Source organism: Mastomys coucha, unplaced genomic scaffold (assembly GCF_008632895.1).
Source record: "Mastomys coucha isolate ucsf_1 unplaced genomic scaffold, UCSF_Mcou_1 pScaffold7, whole genome shotgun sequence".
Taxonomy (NCBI): domain Eukaryota; kingdom Metazoa; phylum Chordata; class Mammalia; order Rodentia; family Muridae; genus Mastomys; species Mastomys coucha.
In genome coordinates this window covers 68,092,807-68,107,962 of record NW_022196913.1, presented here as the reverse complement: position 1 = coordinate 68,107,962, position 15,156 = coordinate 68,092,807, and the positions used below count along the sequence as shown (strand labels likewise).

Genomic DNA, 15,156 nt, shown 5'->3' with positions numbered 1-15,156 from the left:
GCCAGCCTGGTCTACAGAGTGAGTTCCAGGACAGCCAAGGCTACATGGAGAAACCCTGTCTCGAAAAAAACCAAAAACAAACAAAAAAAAGAACCCAGGCAGCCAAAGCCAGACACGGGACTCAGTGGCTCACAGGGACGAGGGAATAGATCCTTGAACAAAACCAACCTTAGGCAGCAGCTCTGTGTTGCTCTAGTGGTTCTTAAGGACAAAAAACAAAACCAGACCAAGCCAGTGCTTGGATGCTCACTCCAATTCAGAGGAGGCAGGGGATGCTGAGGTTCGCACAGAGGGGCCTTACAGGGTGTGTGGTTCCTAGTCCATCTCTAAGCAAGCCCAAAGTGCTTCTGAGAGCAGGGAGCTATACACTCAGCCATTTATTTCAAGTCTTCATAGGAGGCAGGGTAACATTAAGTAGATTAACACATTTTGATACTCCTACCATCGTGGTATACAAAGCAGATAACCATTTGCAAGTCCCCTGCAACCGTCTACATGCAGTCACTGCTACAGAGCAGACTCTGAAAACCAAAGGTTCTCTGCGGACGATCCTCGGTCAGTCTTTGAGCCTTCCTCACCCAGCAGGCCTGAGTGCAGAAGCCTGGCCAGGCAGCTGGAATACTCCTTCCGGTCCCTTTTCTCACTGCTCAGCCTTGTCCAGGCTCACGTGACTGCACCAATGGCACAGGCTCAATCATCTTTCTCTAGGCAGTGATTGGAGCTTCTTAGAGCTTGTTCTGGATGTTAATATTCAAAGGAAAGGAAAGCAGTCTCACCAGAGACTCTGCTAGTCCCAGGCTGGCTGAGACTCCATGCTTGGAGGGGAGCAGAGTCCCCAGCCACACTAATTTCCCTTTACTTCCGGCCTTCTCTGAATTAACGTTACCTGGAGGTAGGAAAGGATATCGTAGGTGGAAAGTGCCTGTTCTGACACACATTCCTCCTTGCTTTTAAGGAGCATCAAATTCAGAAGCAAACCGGAATACCAGCAAATCCGGTACTTTATTAAGACATCTTAGGCTCTCCTGCATTTTCAAAAACAGGAATGCTCTATTGACTGAACACATCAAAAGGGCTCTGCGGAGTCCTTGGAGACCAGCCACAGGAGGTGTCATATGATTCTGCAGTCCCAGAGCATGGCAGCTAGTGTTTGCAATCACAGGAAGCAGGCAGCCTTCTCCCGTCTGCCTAGGGGAGGATGTCCTTCATCCTTTGAACGACTGCCTTAAAGTCACAGCTCAATTCCAGTGTGCAGACTCAGTCTCTCTAGGACTGGGAACAAAGGCAGCTGCCAGGTGCAACAGTTTATGAGGGTCCGCCTTTTATATATGCCACGGGAGCCCAGTCTCTGGAAGTCCAAGATGGACCAACCGCTGCTGTGGGCTGATGGCCTTAGCAGCCACATAATCCTTCCTTTGATGTCCAGGGTCAATGCAGTCCTGGCCCCACCAGGGCTAGCAGAAGGCATATGAAAGAGAGTCTCACTGTGATCTGTCCTGTGAAGGAAACAGCAATAAAATTGATTACCCAGCCACCACAGCCATTCCGACAGGAGTTCCTCCCAGCCTCTGACCTCTATTTGAGAGAGAACTTTTCATGGGAGGACAGGGACAAGACTGTAGCCACACCTCACAATCCTGGACCTGGAGTGCACAGTCACGGCACAGGCCATGCAGGGCTGTGAAGCCCAGAGAGGTTCAATGAAAGGCTCTACAGGAAGAGCCCTTCAGACTGGCATTCTTACTGCTCAAGGCAGCAGATGACAAGGCCTGCTCTGCCTCAAGCACATGGCTCAGCTTCTGCTCTACCTGCTCCCAGGGAATGCAATCTTTCCAAGGTTAGTTCTGCACTCTGCAAATCCCCACCTCAGGAGCACATACAGAGGGATACCACTGCTGTTGGGTCTGGTACCAGACACTCAGGCCCTTCATCTTCTTCTCCGTGGGAGGCCTGCCTCAGGCACTTACAGATGGGTAGGCTTTTTGCTCAAGGGCTCGACTCCTGTTCCTGCTGAACTGAGCCAGTGTGTGAAATGAGAACTGATATCAGCTCAGTAGGCACCGGAGGGCGGGTCCAATCACAGTTGGGCAGTGCCTCCTGGCGTGCCCTGGGCATCATCCTGCCAGCGACTGTGGAGACATGGAGACCTGGACTGCAAATACAAGAAAGAGTTCACCACGCCCAGCAGGGACAACAGAACCACACCCCTTCCCCCCAATGTGTGGCATCAGCTGAGACAAGTTTGGCTCAGCTTTTGTGATGCATATGCTTTTAGTTTTCTGTGACTCCCAAAACACTTGACATTACAGTGGACTAATTAGCAGTAGATCTGTATTTTCTGTAGACACACTTAAGGGTGGTCAGCACGCTGTATGCACTCTTGACAACATAGCCTTGAGGCAGGCTGGTCTCTCCTCCTCTGGAGTGACCACCGGGCAGTGGCCTCTGCCTGGCAGGTGCAAGTTAACTGTCCCCATCTCACCTTCTCTTCAGGTGCAGAACTTAGCCACTGTGAACAAAGCGGAAACCAATCACTGTTCACCAATCAGCTAAGCTCTGCACCTTGTTAGAGAGGTCATCGCCGGCCATAATTAAAGGGCTGGTGAGCATCTTCGAAGGCTGTTGGCTTCTTTTGTTTCCAAAGAGCCACAAGGTGCCTCTGTTCTCCAAACTGCAGAGAGAAAGTAGCCACGATTCTGCAGGAGCAGCCAAGGTCATGGTTGCGTGGTAATCCCTGGCAATGTGATTTTAATCTCAAGTCACAAATCAGCATGCCAGGAACCCAAGCAGCCAGAGCAGGTGAGGGCAGCGCCATGCCCAACCACTCCCATCCACATGCGCTGAGTGTCCTCCATACCGCCTCTGAGCCCAGGAGCATAGGGGACCAGGAGACAAAGGACACATTTATCAGCTATCCTTATCAGAGACCATCCTTATCAACTTAGGGACCATCCTTGCTCTGGGTATGTGGCCTTTAACCCTGAGGACACACACTGTTCTCAAATTGCAGACTTTGAATGGCTTGGGGTGTCTCTGGGCCCCTTGAATAGGAAGCTCATCTCTGACAGCAGTGTGGTGTGTAGAGAGGGAGGGAGCATCTCTCTGGGTCTGCTGTGACCAAGCATTTGGTTGGATGAGCTGGGGTATAGCAGAGAATTCATAGGGGAGCTAAGAAGTTGAGAATTTGCTCGCTCAGGGGGCAAAAATACTCTTAGCAGAGTCACTAGGACTACTATGTGACTCTGTGGCTTTCCAAAGTGAAGGCCAAGGGACCTGAAGAGGGAACAGTGGCTTTACTGTGACCTTCACACACCATATACCAACAATCCCTGAGCTTACGCGTTTCTAGAGAAATGCCTGCAGGAGGCAGTATAGAGGTGCCCCAGCTGGTAGCTATTTACACAGGGTACCGTCCTAGCTTGTGGTGTGTGGGCTCAGCAGGCTGTACCTCCTTACTCTACCCCACTATTTCCTCCACTTGACTATGGCAGTCCCCAGCTCTTCTGCAAGAACATGGTCATGCTTCAGTAAACATGTTTTCCCTTCATACATATAGTTCTTTCAGATAAATAAAATAAACATTACACAGGAGTGGGTTTTGTAAAAGTGAAATATGAAAATGTAAATTTAATGTCTGACAATGGGTTAAGATTAGCAACACAATTCTAAATATTCATTAATTAGTAATCACAGACAACAACAGAGTAACACAGTGATTGATGTAAAATTTAAAAACTATACAAAAGTAAACATCATATGTACCACCATGGCGATAACAGACGATGCAGAGATGATGACTTATGGCTGTGACAGAAACACTAACCCACACACACCTATCTCAGAACTCTATGCTTTGTGACTGACCTACATTACTGGTCAACAAGTTGGCTACAGAGGAGGTAAGTAACAACACAGCAAGGGACTCTGGGAGCCAGGGTAAATTCTGTCCAGCACGAGATGGAGACAGACTTGCCCTTAGGATGCAAGTGTCACTTGGGTGGAAGAGCAGAGAAGACCTGCTGCCCACCTCATTGAGCATCACTGAGAAGGGGGATGGGCAGGAATACTCTGCTACCTACTTTACAGGTCAGGGGAGCAAGAGGCCAAGGAGTCTCAGGTTTACACAGCCTCTGGGAGAGATGCCTGCACGCTGAAGTTTGGAGCAGTGAGGCCACGGACTGCTGTGTTGACCTTGACTCTGGAGCCTCTGGATCTGTACAAAACCTAAGGTGGCTAAAGCAGGGTCAGGGGCTGTCACCCCTTCAGCAGGACACCTGTTTTACACCCTTATTTCCAGAAGATGAGGTGGCTCCTGAGATCCTGAGCCTTCCTGTTCTTGGGGACCAACCCTGCTAAGTCCCCAAGACCATTTGGCAGCTCTCTGGTGCTGTGGTGGCCTTGGCTCATCATGTGGCTTACCAGTTGACTTGGATGGTTAGAGGAGAAAGGAAAGAGAGAATTACCTCTTTAGAACAGCATTTCCGTCACCACCTGGGCTGATGCTTTGTCCATGTGTTCCTTCACCAGCTCGAAGCACCTGTGGGCAAGCTGCTGCAGCCTGGCATCCTCACTCACCATCAGCTCCCCATATAGGTATATGCCCATGGCCTGCAGACCATGGAGGCCAGAGAAGAATGGGAAAGGGGTGAGACGCTGTATATGTTTATGGGGCCTTGTCTGTGTTGCTTTACATAATCTGGTCTGAAAACACAAAGGACAGAGAGCCTGCTGCCATGCAAGTGACCAACTAACTCAAGTGTGTACTTTCTACTCCATCTCCATTGTCCTTATCAACACTCTATGGAAGCTGAACACGATAGGCAGCACAGGCCTTTAATCCCAGCACTGGGAGGCAGAATAGGCCAATCTCTGTGAAGTCAAGGCCAGCCTGGTCTACAGAGCAAGTTCTAAGCCATCCAGAGTCACACAATGACACCTTGTTTCCAAAAACAACCCAACAACAGAAACCCAGAATTCTATTGATTCTGTCAACAGACTCTGGTGCCCGAGTAGCAGCTGTCCCATGGTAGCTACTGTTAGGAATACACTGGGCAGAGGCAGAGGGCTCCCGAAATGGTCACCTATGAAAACCTTTGTCTGTCAGGTCAGTGCATCCTAAAGGGCAGCTGGCATGAACTTGTTTACCACGTCCACCACCTAACAGATACACATGGCCCAGCAATGCAGGCAGGGCAGATGCTGTCACTTTGGCCTACTCCAGCCACCAAATGTCAGACTCTTGGCTCTTCTGCTTTGAAAACAATGTTGCAAAGGCTTGAATTCGCACTGTGCCAACATTAAAAACAGCCATTTACATTCTATAAGCTCTGTCTGCTTTTGTGTTCTATGGAGCTTCCCAGGGGTTACATTCTGCTTCAAATTCAAGTGCTTCACAGGCAGCAGAGGATAGAAACTTAGTGTTGGCTTCCAAAGTGAGTTCCTGCGGGGTTGAGGAGCGGAGGGCCCTGTCCAGTGGACAGCACAGCTACTTTACTGAGCTGCTCTTAGCTCTGCTCCTGTCTGCTTTCTCAAACAATTCTTACTCCATTGTGCAAATGTGACATTTTTGTTGCAAAAAAGTCACATCCTTCTCTTTATGGGAAAAACCAGCCCTCACTTTGCTGACTGCCCGTCCTTAGACTCTGTCAAAAGTCCTTTTGTCCACCACACCCCCACTTTCCATCCCACTCAAAGTGGCTCTAGCCCATCAGCCCACAGTATGCACACAGGCTGGCCAGAGGCACTGGCACGGGTTGAGAGTGGCACAGAACATAGAGGAGGTCATGTGGAGACATGTCATGAGGTACATACAAAACATCCGAGGTGGTACCCCGAGGGATGACCCAAAAATGTGCCATAGACCAGGGAGGTGGTACATAAGGTTACACATACACATACATGTGTACACACACACACACATATACACACACACAGACACACACACAAACAGCCTGAGATTTGAGGCAGGAGACTGCTTCCTAGGACATTTTTTTTGTTTTTTATTTTTTTGGTCTTTTGAGACAGGGTTTCTCTGTATAGCCCTGGCTGTCCTGGAACTCACTCTGTCGACCAGACTGGCCTTGAACTCAGAAATCCGCCTGCCTCTGCCACCCAAGTGCTGGGATTAAAAGCATGTGCCACCACTGCCCGGCTCCTAGGACATATTCTTAAAGGCAGAGCCTGGCATGGCATGACACGGTGTGAATTCCCAACAGGTGATCCAAGGGTCTTCCAGATGATTCACACATGTGCTGTGCTTGCAATTAGAGCCATACAAACTGGATGGATCCATGGTATTGCTAAGCAATGGCCTTGCCTCACCTAATGCCACATTCCGTCCATAGCCAGGGCCGAGGGCAGGGTTCTGTGAGGACACTGAGGGGGTCCGCTCACAACTGCCGTGATCCTCAGATGCTCGCTAGCCCTTCAAAGGTTTTGAAACTCTTTCAGATATTTGTTTCCCTGACAGGGATATGGAAACTTGGGACTGGTAATGGTGGCCAGTTTCCACCTCTTGGAAGATCACACTCACCTGGTCCTCCTGCAGGAACCTCTCGACCTGATTGTATGCCTTTGTGTACTTGTGCTTAATAACCAGTTCACACCATCGATGGCGAACCTGGGGAAACAAGACAGGAAAGCTGGTAAGCAATGCTCCTCTGCCAGGAGAGCCTCTGCATTGCAATTTCACCAGAGCATGGGGCACTTCCGCAGGCAGCGAGGCTGGGCACTTCCACAGGCAGCGAGGCTGGGCACTTCTGCAGGCAGCGAGGCTGAACGGGCAGTTGCATTTCATTTCTTCCTAAAAGCGAGGATGGAACTCCCAAGTACAAGGACTACCGCCAGCAGCAGCAGAAAGCACATGAAGCTTCATGCAGCAGCCCCACTGTGCCACACGCAACAGGGGTGGGGGTCAGGCCTGTACTTGGTCTGTCTGGCTCGGTGTTGCCAACTTTAACAATTAAAACTCAGTATGTACGAAGCCGGGGTACCTCTGCTGAGACTTATGGAGACTCTTCAGCAGGGCGCTCTTAGGCTGGGAGCTCCTGCTGAGAGCCTGCTCACATGCGCGCACCTAGTATGCCCTGCACCTACTACAAAAGTGTCTCTTTTCAAAGACAGTCCTAAAGGTCTGCCTGCAAGAACTTGCCAGAGCCCTCTTGCCCTACCTCCTAACAGGTTCACTGCCTGTGAGACAGCAGGAAAGCCCCCAGCCACAAGGGCCTTGAAGGGCCTTCGCTCTGTGTCAAGGCACTTTTTTCTTTTTTAAAAAGATTTATTTATCTTATGTATGTTGAGTATACTGTCACAATCTCTTCAGACACTCCAATTACAGATGGTTGTGAGCCACCATGTGGTTTCTGGGAACTGGAACTCAGGATCTCTGGAAGAGCAGTCAGTGCTCTTAACTGCTGAGCCATCTCTCCAGCTACCACATTAATTTTTTTTTTTTTTTAAACCAGGAGCTTCTGCTTGTTTGGTTCTCAGAGTACAATGCCACAACTGTTGCCAGCAAGCTGTCTGAACTATACCCAGTGAGCAGCCAGCCAATCAGTGGATGCTACATCACTGCTTTAGTATCAGCCAGTAAAGTTTAAAGTCTCTTCATGTTACCCTTGTTTTTATTGCCTTTGATCTATTTGCACTCAGGAATAAATGTCAACATTTTGGCTAGGCCCCCTGCAAATTGTATCACTATACAAGACTTGCAGAATTTAACAATGCACAGTACTGGGGGTGTGGTTGGGGAAGCCCCTAGGTAACCATAAAGATTAGCTTTCCTGTGATCCAGCAGCACCATGACAATGGGCATCTGGAACCAAATGTACAGAGCGCTGGGGACAACAGTCCCTGGGGATGTCTGTACCTCTTCCTTTCCTCCCAATTCCTAGCCACATCCACAACCTGGCAATAGAACTTTTTGTTTGTGAGCTCTGCTAATGAGCACTAGCCAGGAGACCCTGGTATGACAGTCACGGGGACGAGGGGGCGTGGGGGTGAGGTGGCAGTCTACTGCTCTGCCACTTGCTCAGTCAGGCCCAGGGAAAGAACCTCAATTTTCTCAACTGCAAAACTGTACCAAAACTGCAAGATACCTGTACCCCGTTTAATAATGGCACACATAGGAGAGCTCTGTCCAAAGTATTCTCAGGACCTTTAGTGCAGGACCTGGCTGAACTACACAAATACATACATCCACCTTTAATAATGGCACACGTTCAAGAGCTCTGCCAGACCTGGCTGAAACAGTTTTGCTGCTGTGACTTTTGTCATTCTAAAAGTGCACGTCACATTTCAGATTTTATTTTGAGAGTAGAGGGCTTTAGAAAGCTTCAGGATTGAGGCTTGGAGTGAAACAGTGAGGCTAGGGGCTCTTAGGGTAAGAGATTTATTCAGAGTTATTAGTGCCACAGACAGAGAGCAGCATGGTGGGGCTCTGAGGACAGATCAGGTAGAGGGAGTTCTTCAGAGGAAGGGCAGCCTTTATACCACCGATTGATGGGCAGTCAGTTCACAGTACATGTATTTAGTCAGATGTTCCTGATTCTGGTGGGTTCTGCCAGACAGGCAGGCAGGGAGTCTGTTAGCTTGGGGCCCAGGGTCAGCTCCGAGGGTAGGGGGACAAGAGTCTAGACAGAGAGGACTTCCCCAGGTAGCTTCCCTGCACCCAGAACAGGGTCACACGTAGCCCGAGCTGACCTTGAATTTGACGCACAGCCAAGGATGACCTTCAACTTTTGCTCTTCCTGCCTCTAATTACAAGTGTGAGGAGCCGCGTCTGCTTATACAGCAGTGTATCAAGCGCAGGGCTTTATGCATGCACACTAGGCAAGCACTTCTACCCACTGAGCTACATCCCTAGTCCCTCATTTTCTTTTCTATGCTTCCCTCTTATTTACACACAGAGAAGAAACAGAGCATACACCAGGACCCATTTGTGATTAGCAAAAGGCCCCAGCGGGTGGGGGCGGGAGGCTCCAGCAGCCCTGCTGGGATATGTGAAGGTTCAGGAGGCCACGTCACAGAGGCTCTTTCACAACATGAAGTCAGCGTTTCCACTTCTCTTACATTTAGAAATGCTTTATTGTCGTGACTAATGAGAGAGCCGATCTTCTGACCCCTGAAGGCTAGCTAACATGGCATCCAGGAAGGACAGACTGTCTCCCCCACCCCACAGAGAGCAGGACAAAACAGCCTTTTCATCAGCAAGGGCTACATGCATTTCAGTATTCCAAAGACAGGATGTTTAAACAACACCACAGAAATGCTGCGCCCAAGTCTCCGCTCACACGCAAGCACTTTTAGTTTTCTTTTTAGTTCTGGGGCAACAAAGAACATCTTAGTTTTCTCCTCCAAACTCACAAACACCCACAACCCATCCCCTCACAGAACAAGGTTAACACCTGCTACCCCAGTGCGAGTGCATTCCAGTGGATGGCTGGGTTGCCTTCCTCCAGGTCACAGACTTTGGTGCTCTTCAGAGGGGACACCTTGACTCAAGTCCCCTCCTAGACTGACACCAGCAGGGAGTCAGTACTCCACAAGCTGAGCCTCAGCACACAGAGGATGATGCCTGTAACAGTGAAGGCAGAAGATAACCTACAAAGCCATGGAAACCAGGCATGTGCTGTCACCTGCTCTGCTCAATTTGATGCTGCGGTGTTCCCAGACCAAGCAGCGGGCATCTCTGCATTCTGAGAGACACTGTTAAAGGCCCTTCCATGATTCCCATTCCTATCATCAGTCTTTGCAGTTCACACATCTTGAGCTACTCCCACTGCTGGGCCTACTGGCCTCTGACAAGTGGGGACAGCTTGCAGGAGGGACTGTTTACCAGTTATAGCAGGGATACTCGAAAGTGGATGGACAGAGGACACTGTCACACCAACTAGCTCTAGAGGAGCTGAAAGCTGTTTCTGGAAAAGCTGCCAGCCAACAGGGACACAGAACCGGAGCCCCAGGGAGGAACCTTGTGAGGGCAGCCTCCATCTTAGAAGGTGGAACCTCTCTTTCTCAGTCTGGTTAGTTAGCAGACCTTTACCTTCTCTTATTGGATCACTGGCTCCCCCATTTGTCTATAGGATGTTTTGGGTGTCAGGGAGATTAGCTCTTGACTAAACTGCAAGCTTTTTCGGCAGAGTCATCTTGATTGCGGCCATGATGATTTTGCTTGAATTTCTAATTGAATGTATTGATTATCCTTCCTATGGTTTTTTCAATTCTGTTCTTTTAGTTTTAGCATTTGTGTTTATGTGTGTGTTCCATATGCTCTAGCTGCACACTTTTCTTGGGTTCTCTTAGACATAGTTTTGCTATTTAGTTCAGGTTGATCTAGGATTTCCAGTGTAATCCCACTCAAGGCTGCCTCTCAAATTCTGGGATTATAGATGTGACCCACCACACTTGGAAAACTACACTTTAAGCATTTATGTTTTATCAACCGTTACTGGAGTTGGAATTTAATGATTTAAACAGCAACGAAAATTCAGGCCATCTCAAGCTTTTGCTAGGAATTCCCAGCAAGTCTGGAGTTAGCAAACTCTTAGTCTGAAATAGCACCCAGATGGTCAGGCCAGACCAAGATGGCAGAGGTCAAGGGAAGGGTGGAAGCCTGAGTGGGCAGGGAAAGGCCAATTCAGAGTCATGAAGTAGAGTGACTCCTGCCTCTGTGGGGTCTGTGCTCTGGCTGGACACATGACTATCAAGAGCTTGCTCTCTCTTTTCTTCTGAACTGAAAATACAGAGAGCAGACACAGTCCTAAGTGGGGCATGGAGAAGATAGGTACAGCCTACAGCCCGGCTGGCCTTCCCTCACTGCCCCAGGCTGAGGGACAAGTGTCCGTGTATATGAGCACAGGGCCTAGCCCACCAATGAAAGGAGAGAGAAGCTGGGTTACCAGAGACATCCTAGCTGCCAGAAGTTGATTCTTATGTGATACACAGGTGTGTAACAAAAAGCTGCATATGGTGCATGCTTCTAATTCCTATAGTCATGAGGCAGAGGCAGGCACATCTCTTCAAGTTTGAGGCCAAATTAGTCTACATAGAGTATTCCAGGCCAGCCAGGACTACATAGTAAGACCCCACCTCAAACACACAGATACACAGACACAGACAGACAGACAGACACACACACACACAGACACACACACACACACACACACACACTCCGAAAAACCTTAGAAAAACTAGTTTCCAGGACGCTCTGCTTAGAATGTGGGTTTTTACACAGAGGTGCTGCTTTTGCCACCAGAAATGGATTCCAGAATTCTGCGGCCTTCGGGGCCTGCACTAATACAGGGAGCTGTGTGTGCAGTGCGTCTTGTGCTTGACGGGTTGGGTACAGATGAGACGAAGGGCACATGGAGGAGAGGTCTGAACGAACTTTCATGTCACAACTGCATCTGAGGCCAGACAACTAGACCTGTCAGGTAATTCATGTAACAGTGCTGGGTCTTACAGTGAGACTGCCACCAGGATGTGCTGTGGCAACAGGCCTGAGAGTCCTGGGACCATAGTCAGCCAGACAAACATGGGCTGTGGCTCATCCAGTCCCCAAACGTAGGGGCAGCTAGCTACATAGGCTTGAGGGAAGGGAGAGCCAGAGGGGTCCCATCAGGCACACATATACACATAGCTATGCCAGAGCATGTGCAAACATGTGCATACACAGATAAGTTATTTTTCAACATTTTCCTATATGCAACTTTATGCAACACACTGAGTTTGTATTATTGTTTAAATGCTGGTAGTTAACATAGTAAATAAACGTTGTGGCCTGCTATTTCATGGAAAATTGACCAAATGGCCAGAAGAGTGTGGCCTTCCTAGGAAGTGGGGGCCATGCCTGAGAGACTATAGACACTTCATATAACGTCATTCTACATAGTAAATATGCCTTCTCACCTACTACAAAAGTTGACTATTGAATCTGTGAGACTCTGGAGATAGGTAACACATGGGGATGTGTGCCCGGACGACAGGGCAGGACCTACAAGGTGACTGTTCTCATCCCAGGTTATGGCTGTGAACAAGGTGGGGTCCAGGAGAGAGAAGGCAGGGGTGGGACCACACAGCTCAAGACCAACCAGCCCTGGCCACTGAGTCTTGGTTGCAGAACAGAGCACAGGGCCTAGATGACAGCTGGAAGGAAGAGAAGAGACCTTGGGATAGTGCTCACACCACCTCCAGGAAGTACATCCAGGGGCAGAATTCTGGGAATTTCCAAACCATCTGTCCAGAGGACTCACTTGGACTCAGCAACCCCAGCTGTGTGGAAATTTTGTCCCATGTGCAAGGTTACTGTGAACCAGTAGCTCTCCTGGAGCTGACAGGCTCTTCACTGGGAAACAGCACAGAGGAACCCTGCTCTTCTGATGTCTATAGTCTTAAAGCATTGCCACCTAGAAGGCTACTTCTATTCCTGAACTGTGCCTCAAATTCACAGCCACGGACCTGATCACCATCAGGGATCTCTTCTGGAAACAGCTGATTCCTAGTCTAGCTCTTCTTCCAACCCAGGGGACTTCAGTACCAGCATCCCTCTGCTCTGACCATAGGGCCTGACACAGACTTTTTGTTCAAGTCCAGATGCTGGGTACCATTGGCCCTCTGGCCATTTGACTTTGCCCCTGAAGAACAAGGCAGACACGGCTCCTTACTTAAAACATTGTTTACAGAACAGACTATGGGCTGCACTGACCTAGGTTATATAGTCCTAGCCAGGTATTTCCTCCCCACGGGATGGACCCAGCATGACATGTAGGGTGGCCCTGAGTGCTGGTCCCAATTCCTAAGTCCTATTGCTGTCTCTGCAGTTCTAATTCCAGTCTCAGCATTCATTCTGAGGATTATTAAAGGGGAAATCCTGCATCTCACTGGCCTGTGGGAACAGTACAGGGACTGGTCAGTGGTGGGGTGGCTGGGCATGGAGGGTGATGCCAGTGTGGAAAGAATGAGTGCAGCCAGCAAGAGCAGAAGCTTCCTGGCTGTAGGCATGTGGGTATGCCCTGCTTTACGCTCCCACCACAGGCCCAAAGTCAGGGCTAACCAATCAGGGGCTAGAACCATAACCAGAGCCAAAAGGAGCCTGTTCTCTTCACAAGCTGATTATCTAAGGCATTTGCTGGACTAACAGCTGCCTAGCACACACCTGTGCCAGTGTTTTACATAAAGTTACAAGGAGTCAGCCATTGACCCCCAGTGCTATGGCTGCAGCTCAGTGGTTAGTGCCTACTTGGCAAGCTCAAGGAAGAAACCAGCCTCCCCAGAGCCTGCTTACTACTTCGTTGGCTCATTCTTTGTTTTTCAAACTTTCATGTATATTAGAAAAACCTGGAATGTCAGTGTCTACTGACAATTATAGCAACTGAAATCTTCAGGTCACGTTTGTAACAGTTAGAAAGTCTGTATCAACTAGAACCCTTTAGCTTTGTTGCAGAGCCAGTGTTGAGACAGGCCAACAGGTGAACCAAGCTGCCTGCTATGCCACTAGGTGGCAATGCTGCAGGGTTCTGTGGCTAGTTGGTGAAAGCAAGACATTTAGCCACTGATCCCACTGGCCTCCAAGCACAGTGCCTGCTTGTAGCATGCTTCTGAATGGACAGCACTTCTGCAAATGGAGAATGCTTTCAGTGACTTTGAAATTATAATGCACAGTTGGAAGCTATAAAATGCTTTGAAGAATACCACCCATCCTATTTATGACAGGAAGCCCCTTTCTTTCTTGGTCCTTTTGATTTTTAAATTTACTGCTAAAGGAAAAAAGAAATCTGTACAAGGAACATGATCTGGGAAGCCCATTAAACCTCATTTGGAGTTTCATTTTATATCTGTAAATAGAAAGACGAAAGCTTGGGGCTTTTGTAAGTTAATAAGTCTACACAGCAATAAACAATCCTGTTTTTTCAATTTGTGTGTTTAAATTAGATTTACTTGCTTTAAAGAGGAGTCACTGATGGTTAGAGGCACAGCCATTGCAGGGCTACAGGCTGATGGCACTGCCAGCTAAGAACTGTTCAGGGGTAGGTACTGCCCTGCTCTTTCTCCTGTCAGCTGTGGTGTGTGAGCCACACAAAACTTTCAGCATGTGCTTTACTGCCCCTCCTTTCCCTCGCTGCTGGCTTTCCCAAAGGACTGTAACTTGAACATTATTTTTCTAATAAAGGGAATTAGACCTTACTTCAGTTGCTGTTGTACAGACACGTTAGTAAATTCCTAAGCCAGTGTTAGGTGTGACACTTGGAGAGGGGCAGATAGCTCAAGGAGTAAAGTTCTTGCCTTGCAAATATAAGGAATGGTGAGCCTGTAATTCCAGCAAGTATAAAGACAAAGGCACACGCTTACTGGCCAGCTAGCCTAGCCTAACAGGTGAGTGACCCTGTCTTACAAAACAAAATGGATGACTCCTGAGCAACAACACCTGAGGCTAACCCAACCCCACACAAGAATGCATACGAAAGAGGGACATGTGTCTGTCACTCCGTTTGTGGTGCCACACTGAGTGGTGCTTCAGCTGCTGCAGCTACCACATTAGCATTCGAACATGCAAACAGAGTATACAGTGAGGGCCCAGGGTGGTGACAGTCATCCAACACAAACAAAGTGAGCAGGACACTCACCTCACCTGTGTTTGAACCATTCCTGTAATCTAGGAAGAGCCTCATCTCCCCCGACCCCTCACACAGATAGAGCTTCATTTGATGATCTTAATATCATTTAAAGGCTTAGTGCCGGTCAAGAGAACTGAAGCAGACGTGAGACCTACACTGGACCTAGAAAGTTATGGCTTTCTTTTCCAAGACTTTACACACATTAGCAACACCTTTCAAACTGATTCTGAAATCAGGAAGTAACAGCACCACTCACACGTGGTACCTGGTCTCTGCTGAAAAGGGGACTTTTGCTGCTGGTAGAAACAGTGAGGCAGCCAGGACAGCTCTGCCTCCCGTTGCAGCAATGTAGTCATGGAGCAGATGATGGCAGTAAGACACGGAGACACGGAGAGCCTGCTCGAGCCGGCTGCCCACAATGCTTCCAGCCCCTATACACTTCCTCAGACACGGAGACACGGAGACACGGAGACACAGAGACACGGAGAGCCTGCTCGGAGCCGGCTGCCCACGATGCTTCCAGCCCCTATACACTTCCTCAGAC

At 48.9% G+C, this 15,156-nt stretch overlaps 1 protein-coding gene across 9 annotated transcripts in view; it reads right to left on the bottom strand.

Moving 5' to 3' along the window:
* Positions 1 to 348: 348 nt before the first annotated feature.
* Aopep (aminopeptidase O (putative)) overlaps positions 349 to 15,156 on the bottom strand; it is a 322,390-nt gene continuing 307,582 nt past the window's right edge. For 7 of the 9 annotated variants that reach the window (XM_031358307.1, XM_031358311.1, XM_031358314.1 and 4 more), the window contains 3 exons: positions 6,533 to 6,619; positions 4,464 to 4,608; positions 349 to 1,496 (listed from right to left, as the gene is read on the bottom strand). In XM_031358307.1, the coding sequence (XP_031214167.1) occupies positions 4,468 to 4,608; positions 6,533 to 6,619 (228 nt within the window). In that variant the 3' untranslated portion in view covers positions 349 to 1,496; positions 4,464 to 4,467. Of the gene's footprint in view, positions 2,153 to 4,463; positions 4,609 to 6,531; positions 6,620 to 9,404; positions 9,575 to 15,156 lie in introns of those variants that run through there. The other 2 variants (XM_031358308.1, XR_004114970.1) reach the window with 2 other exon arrangements.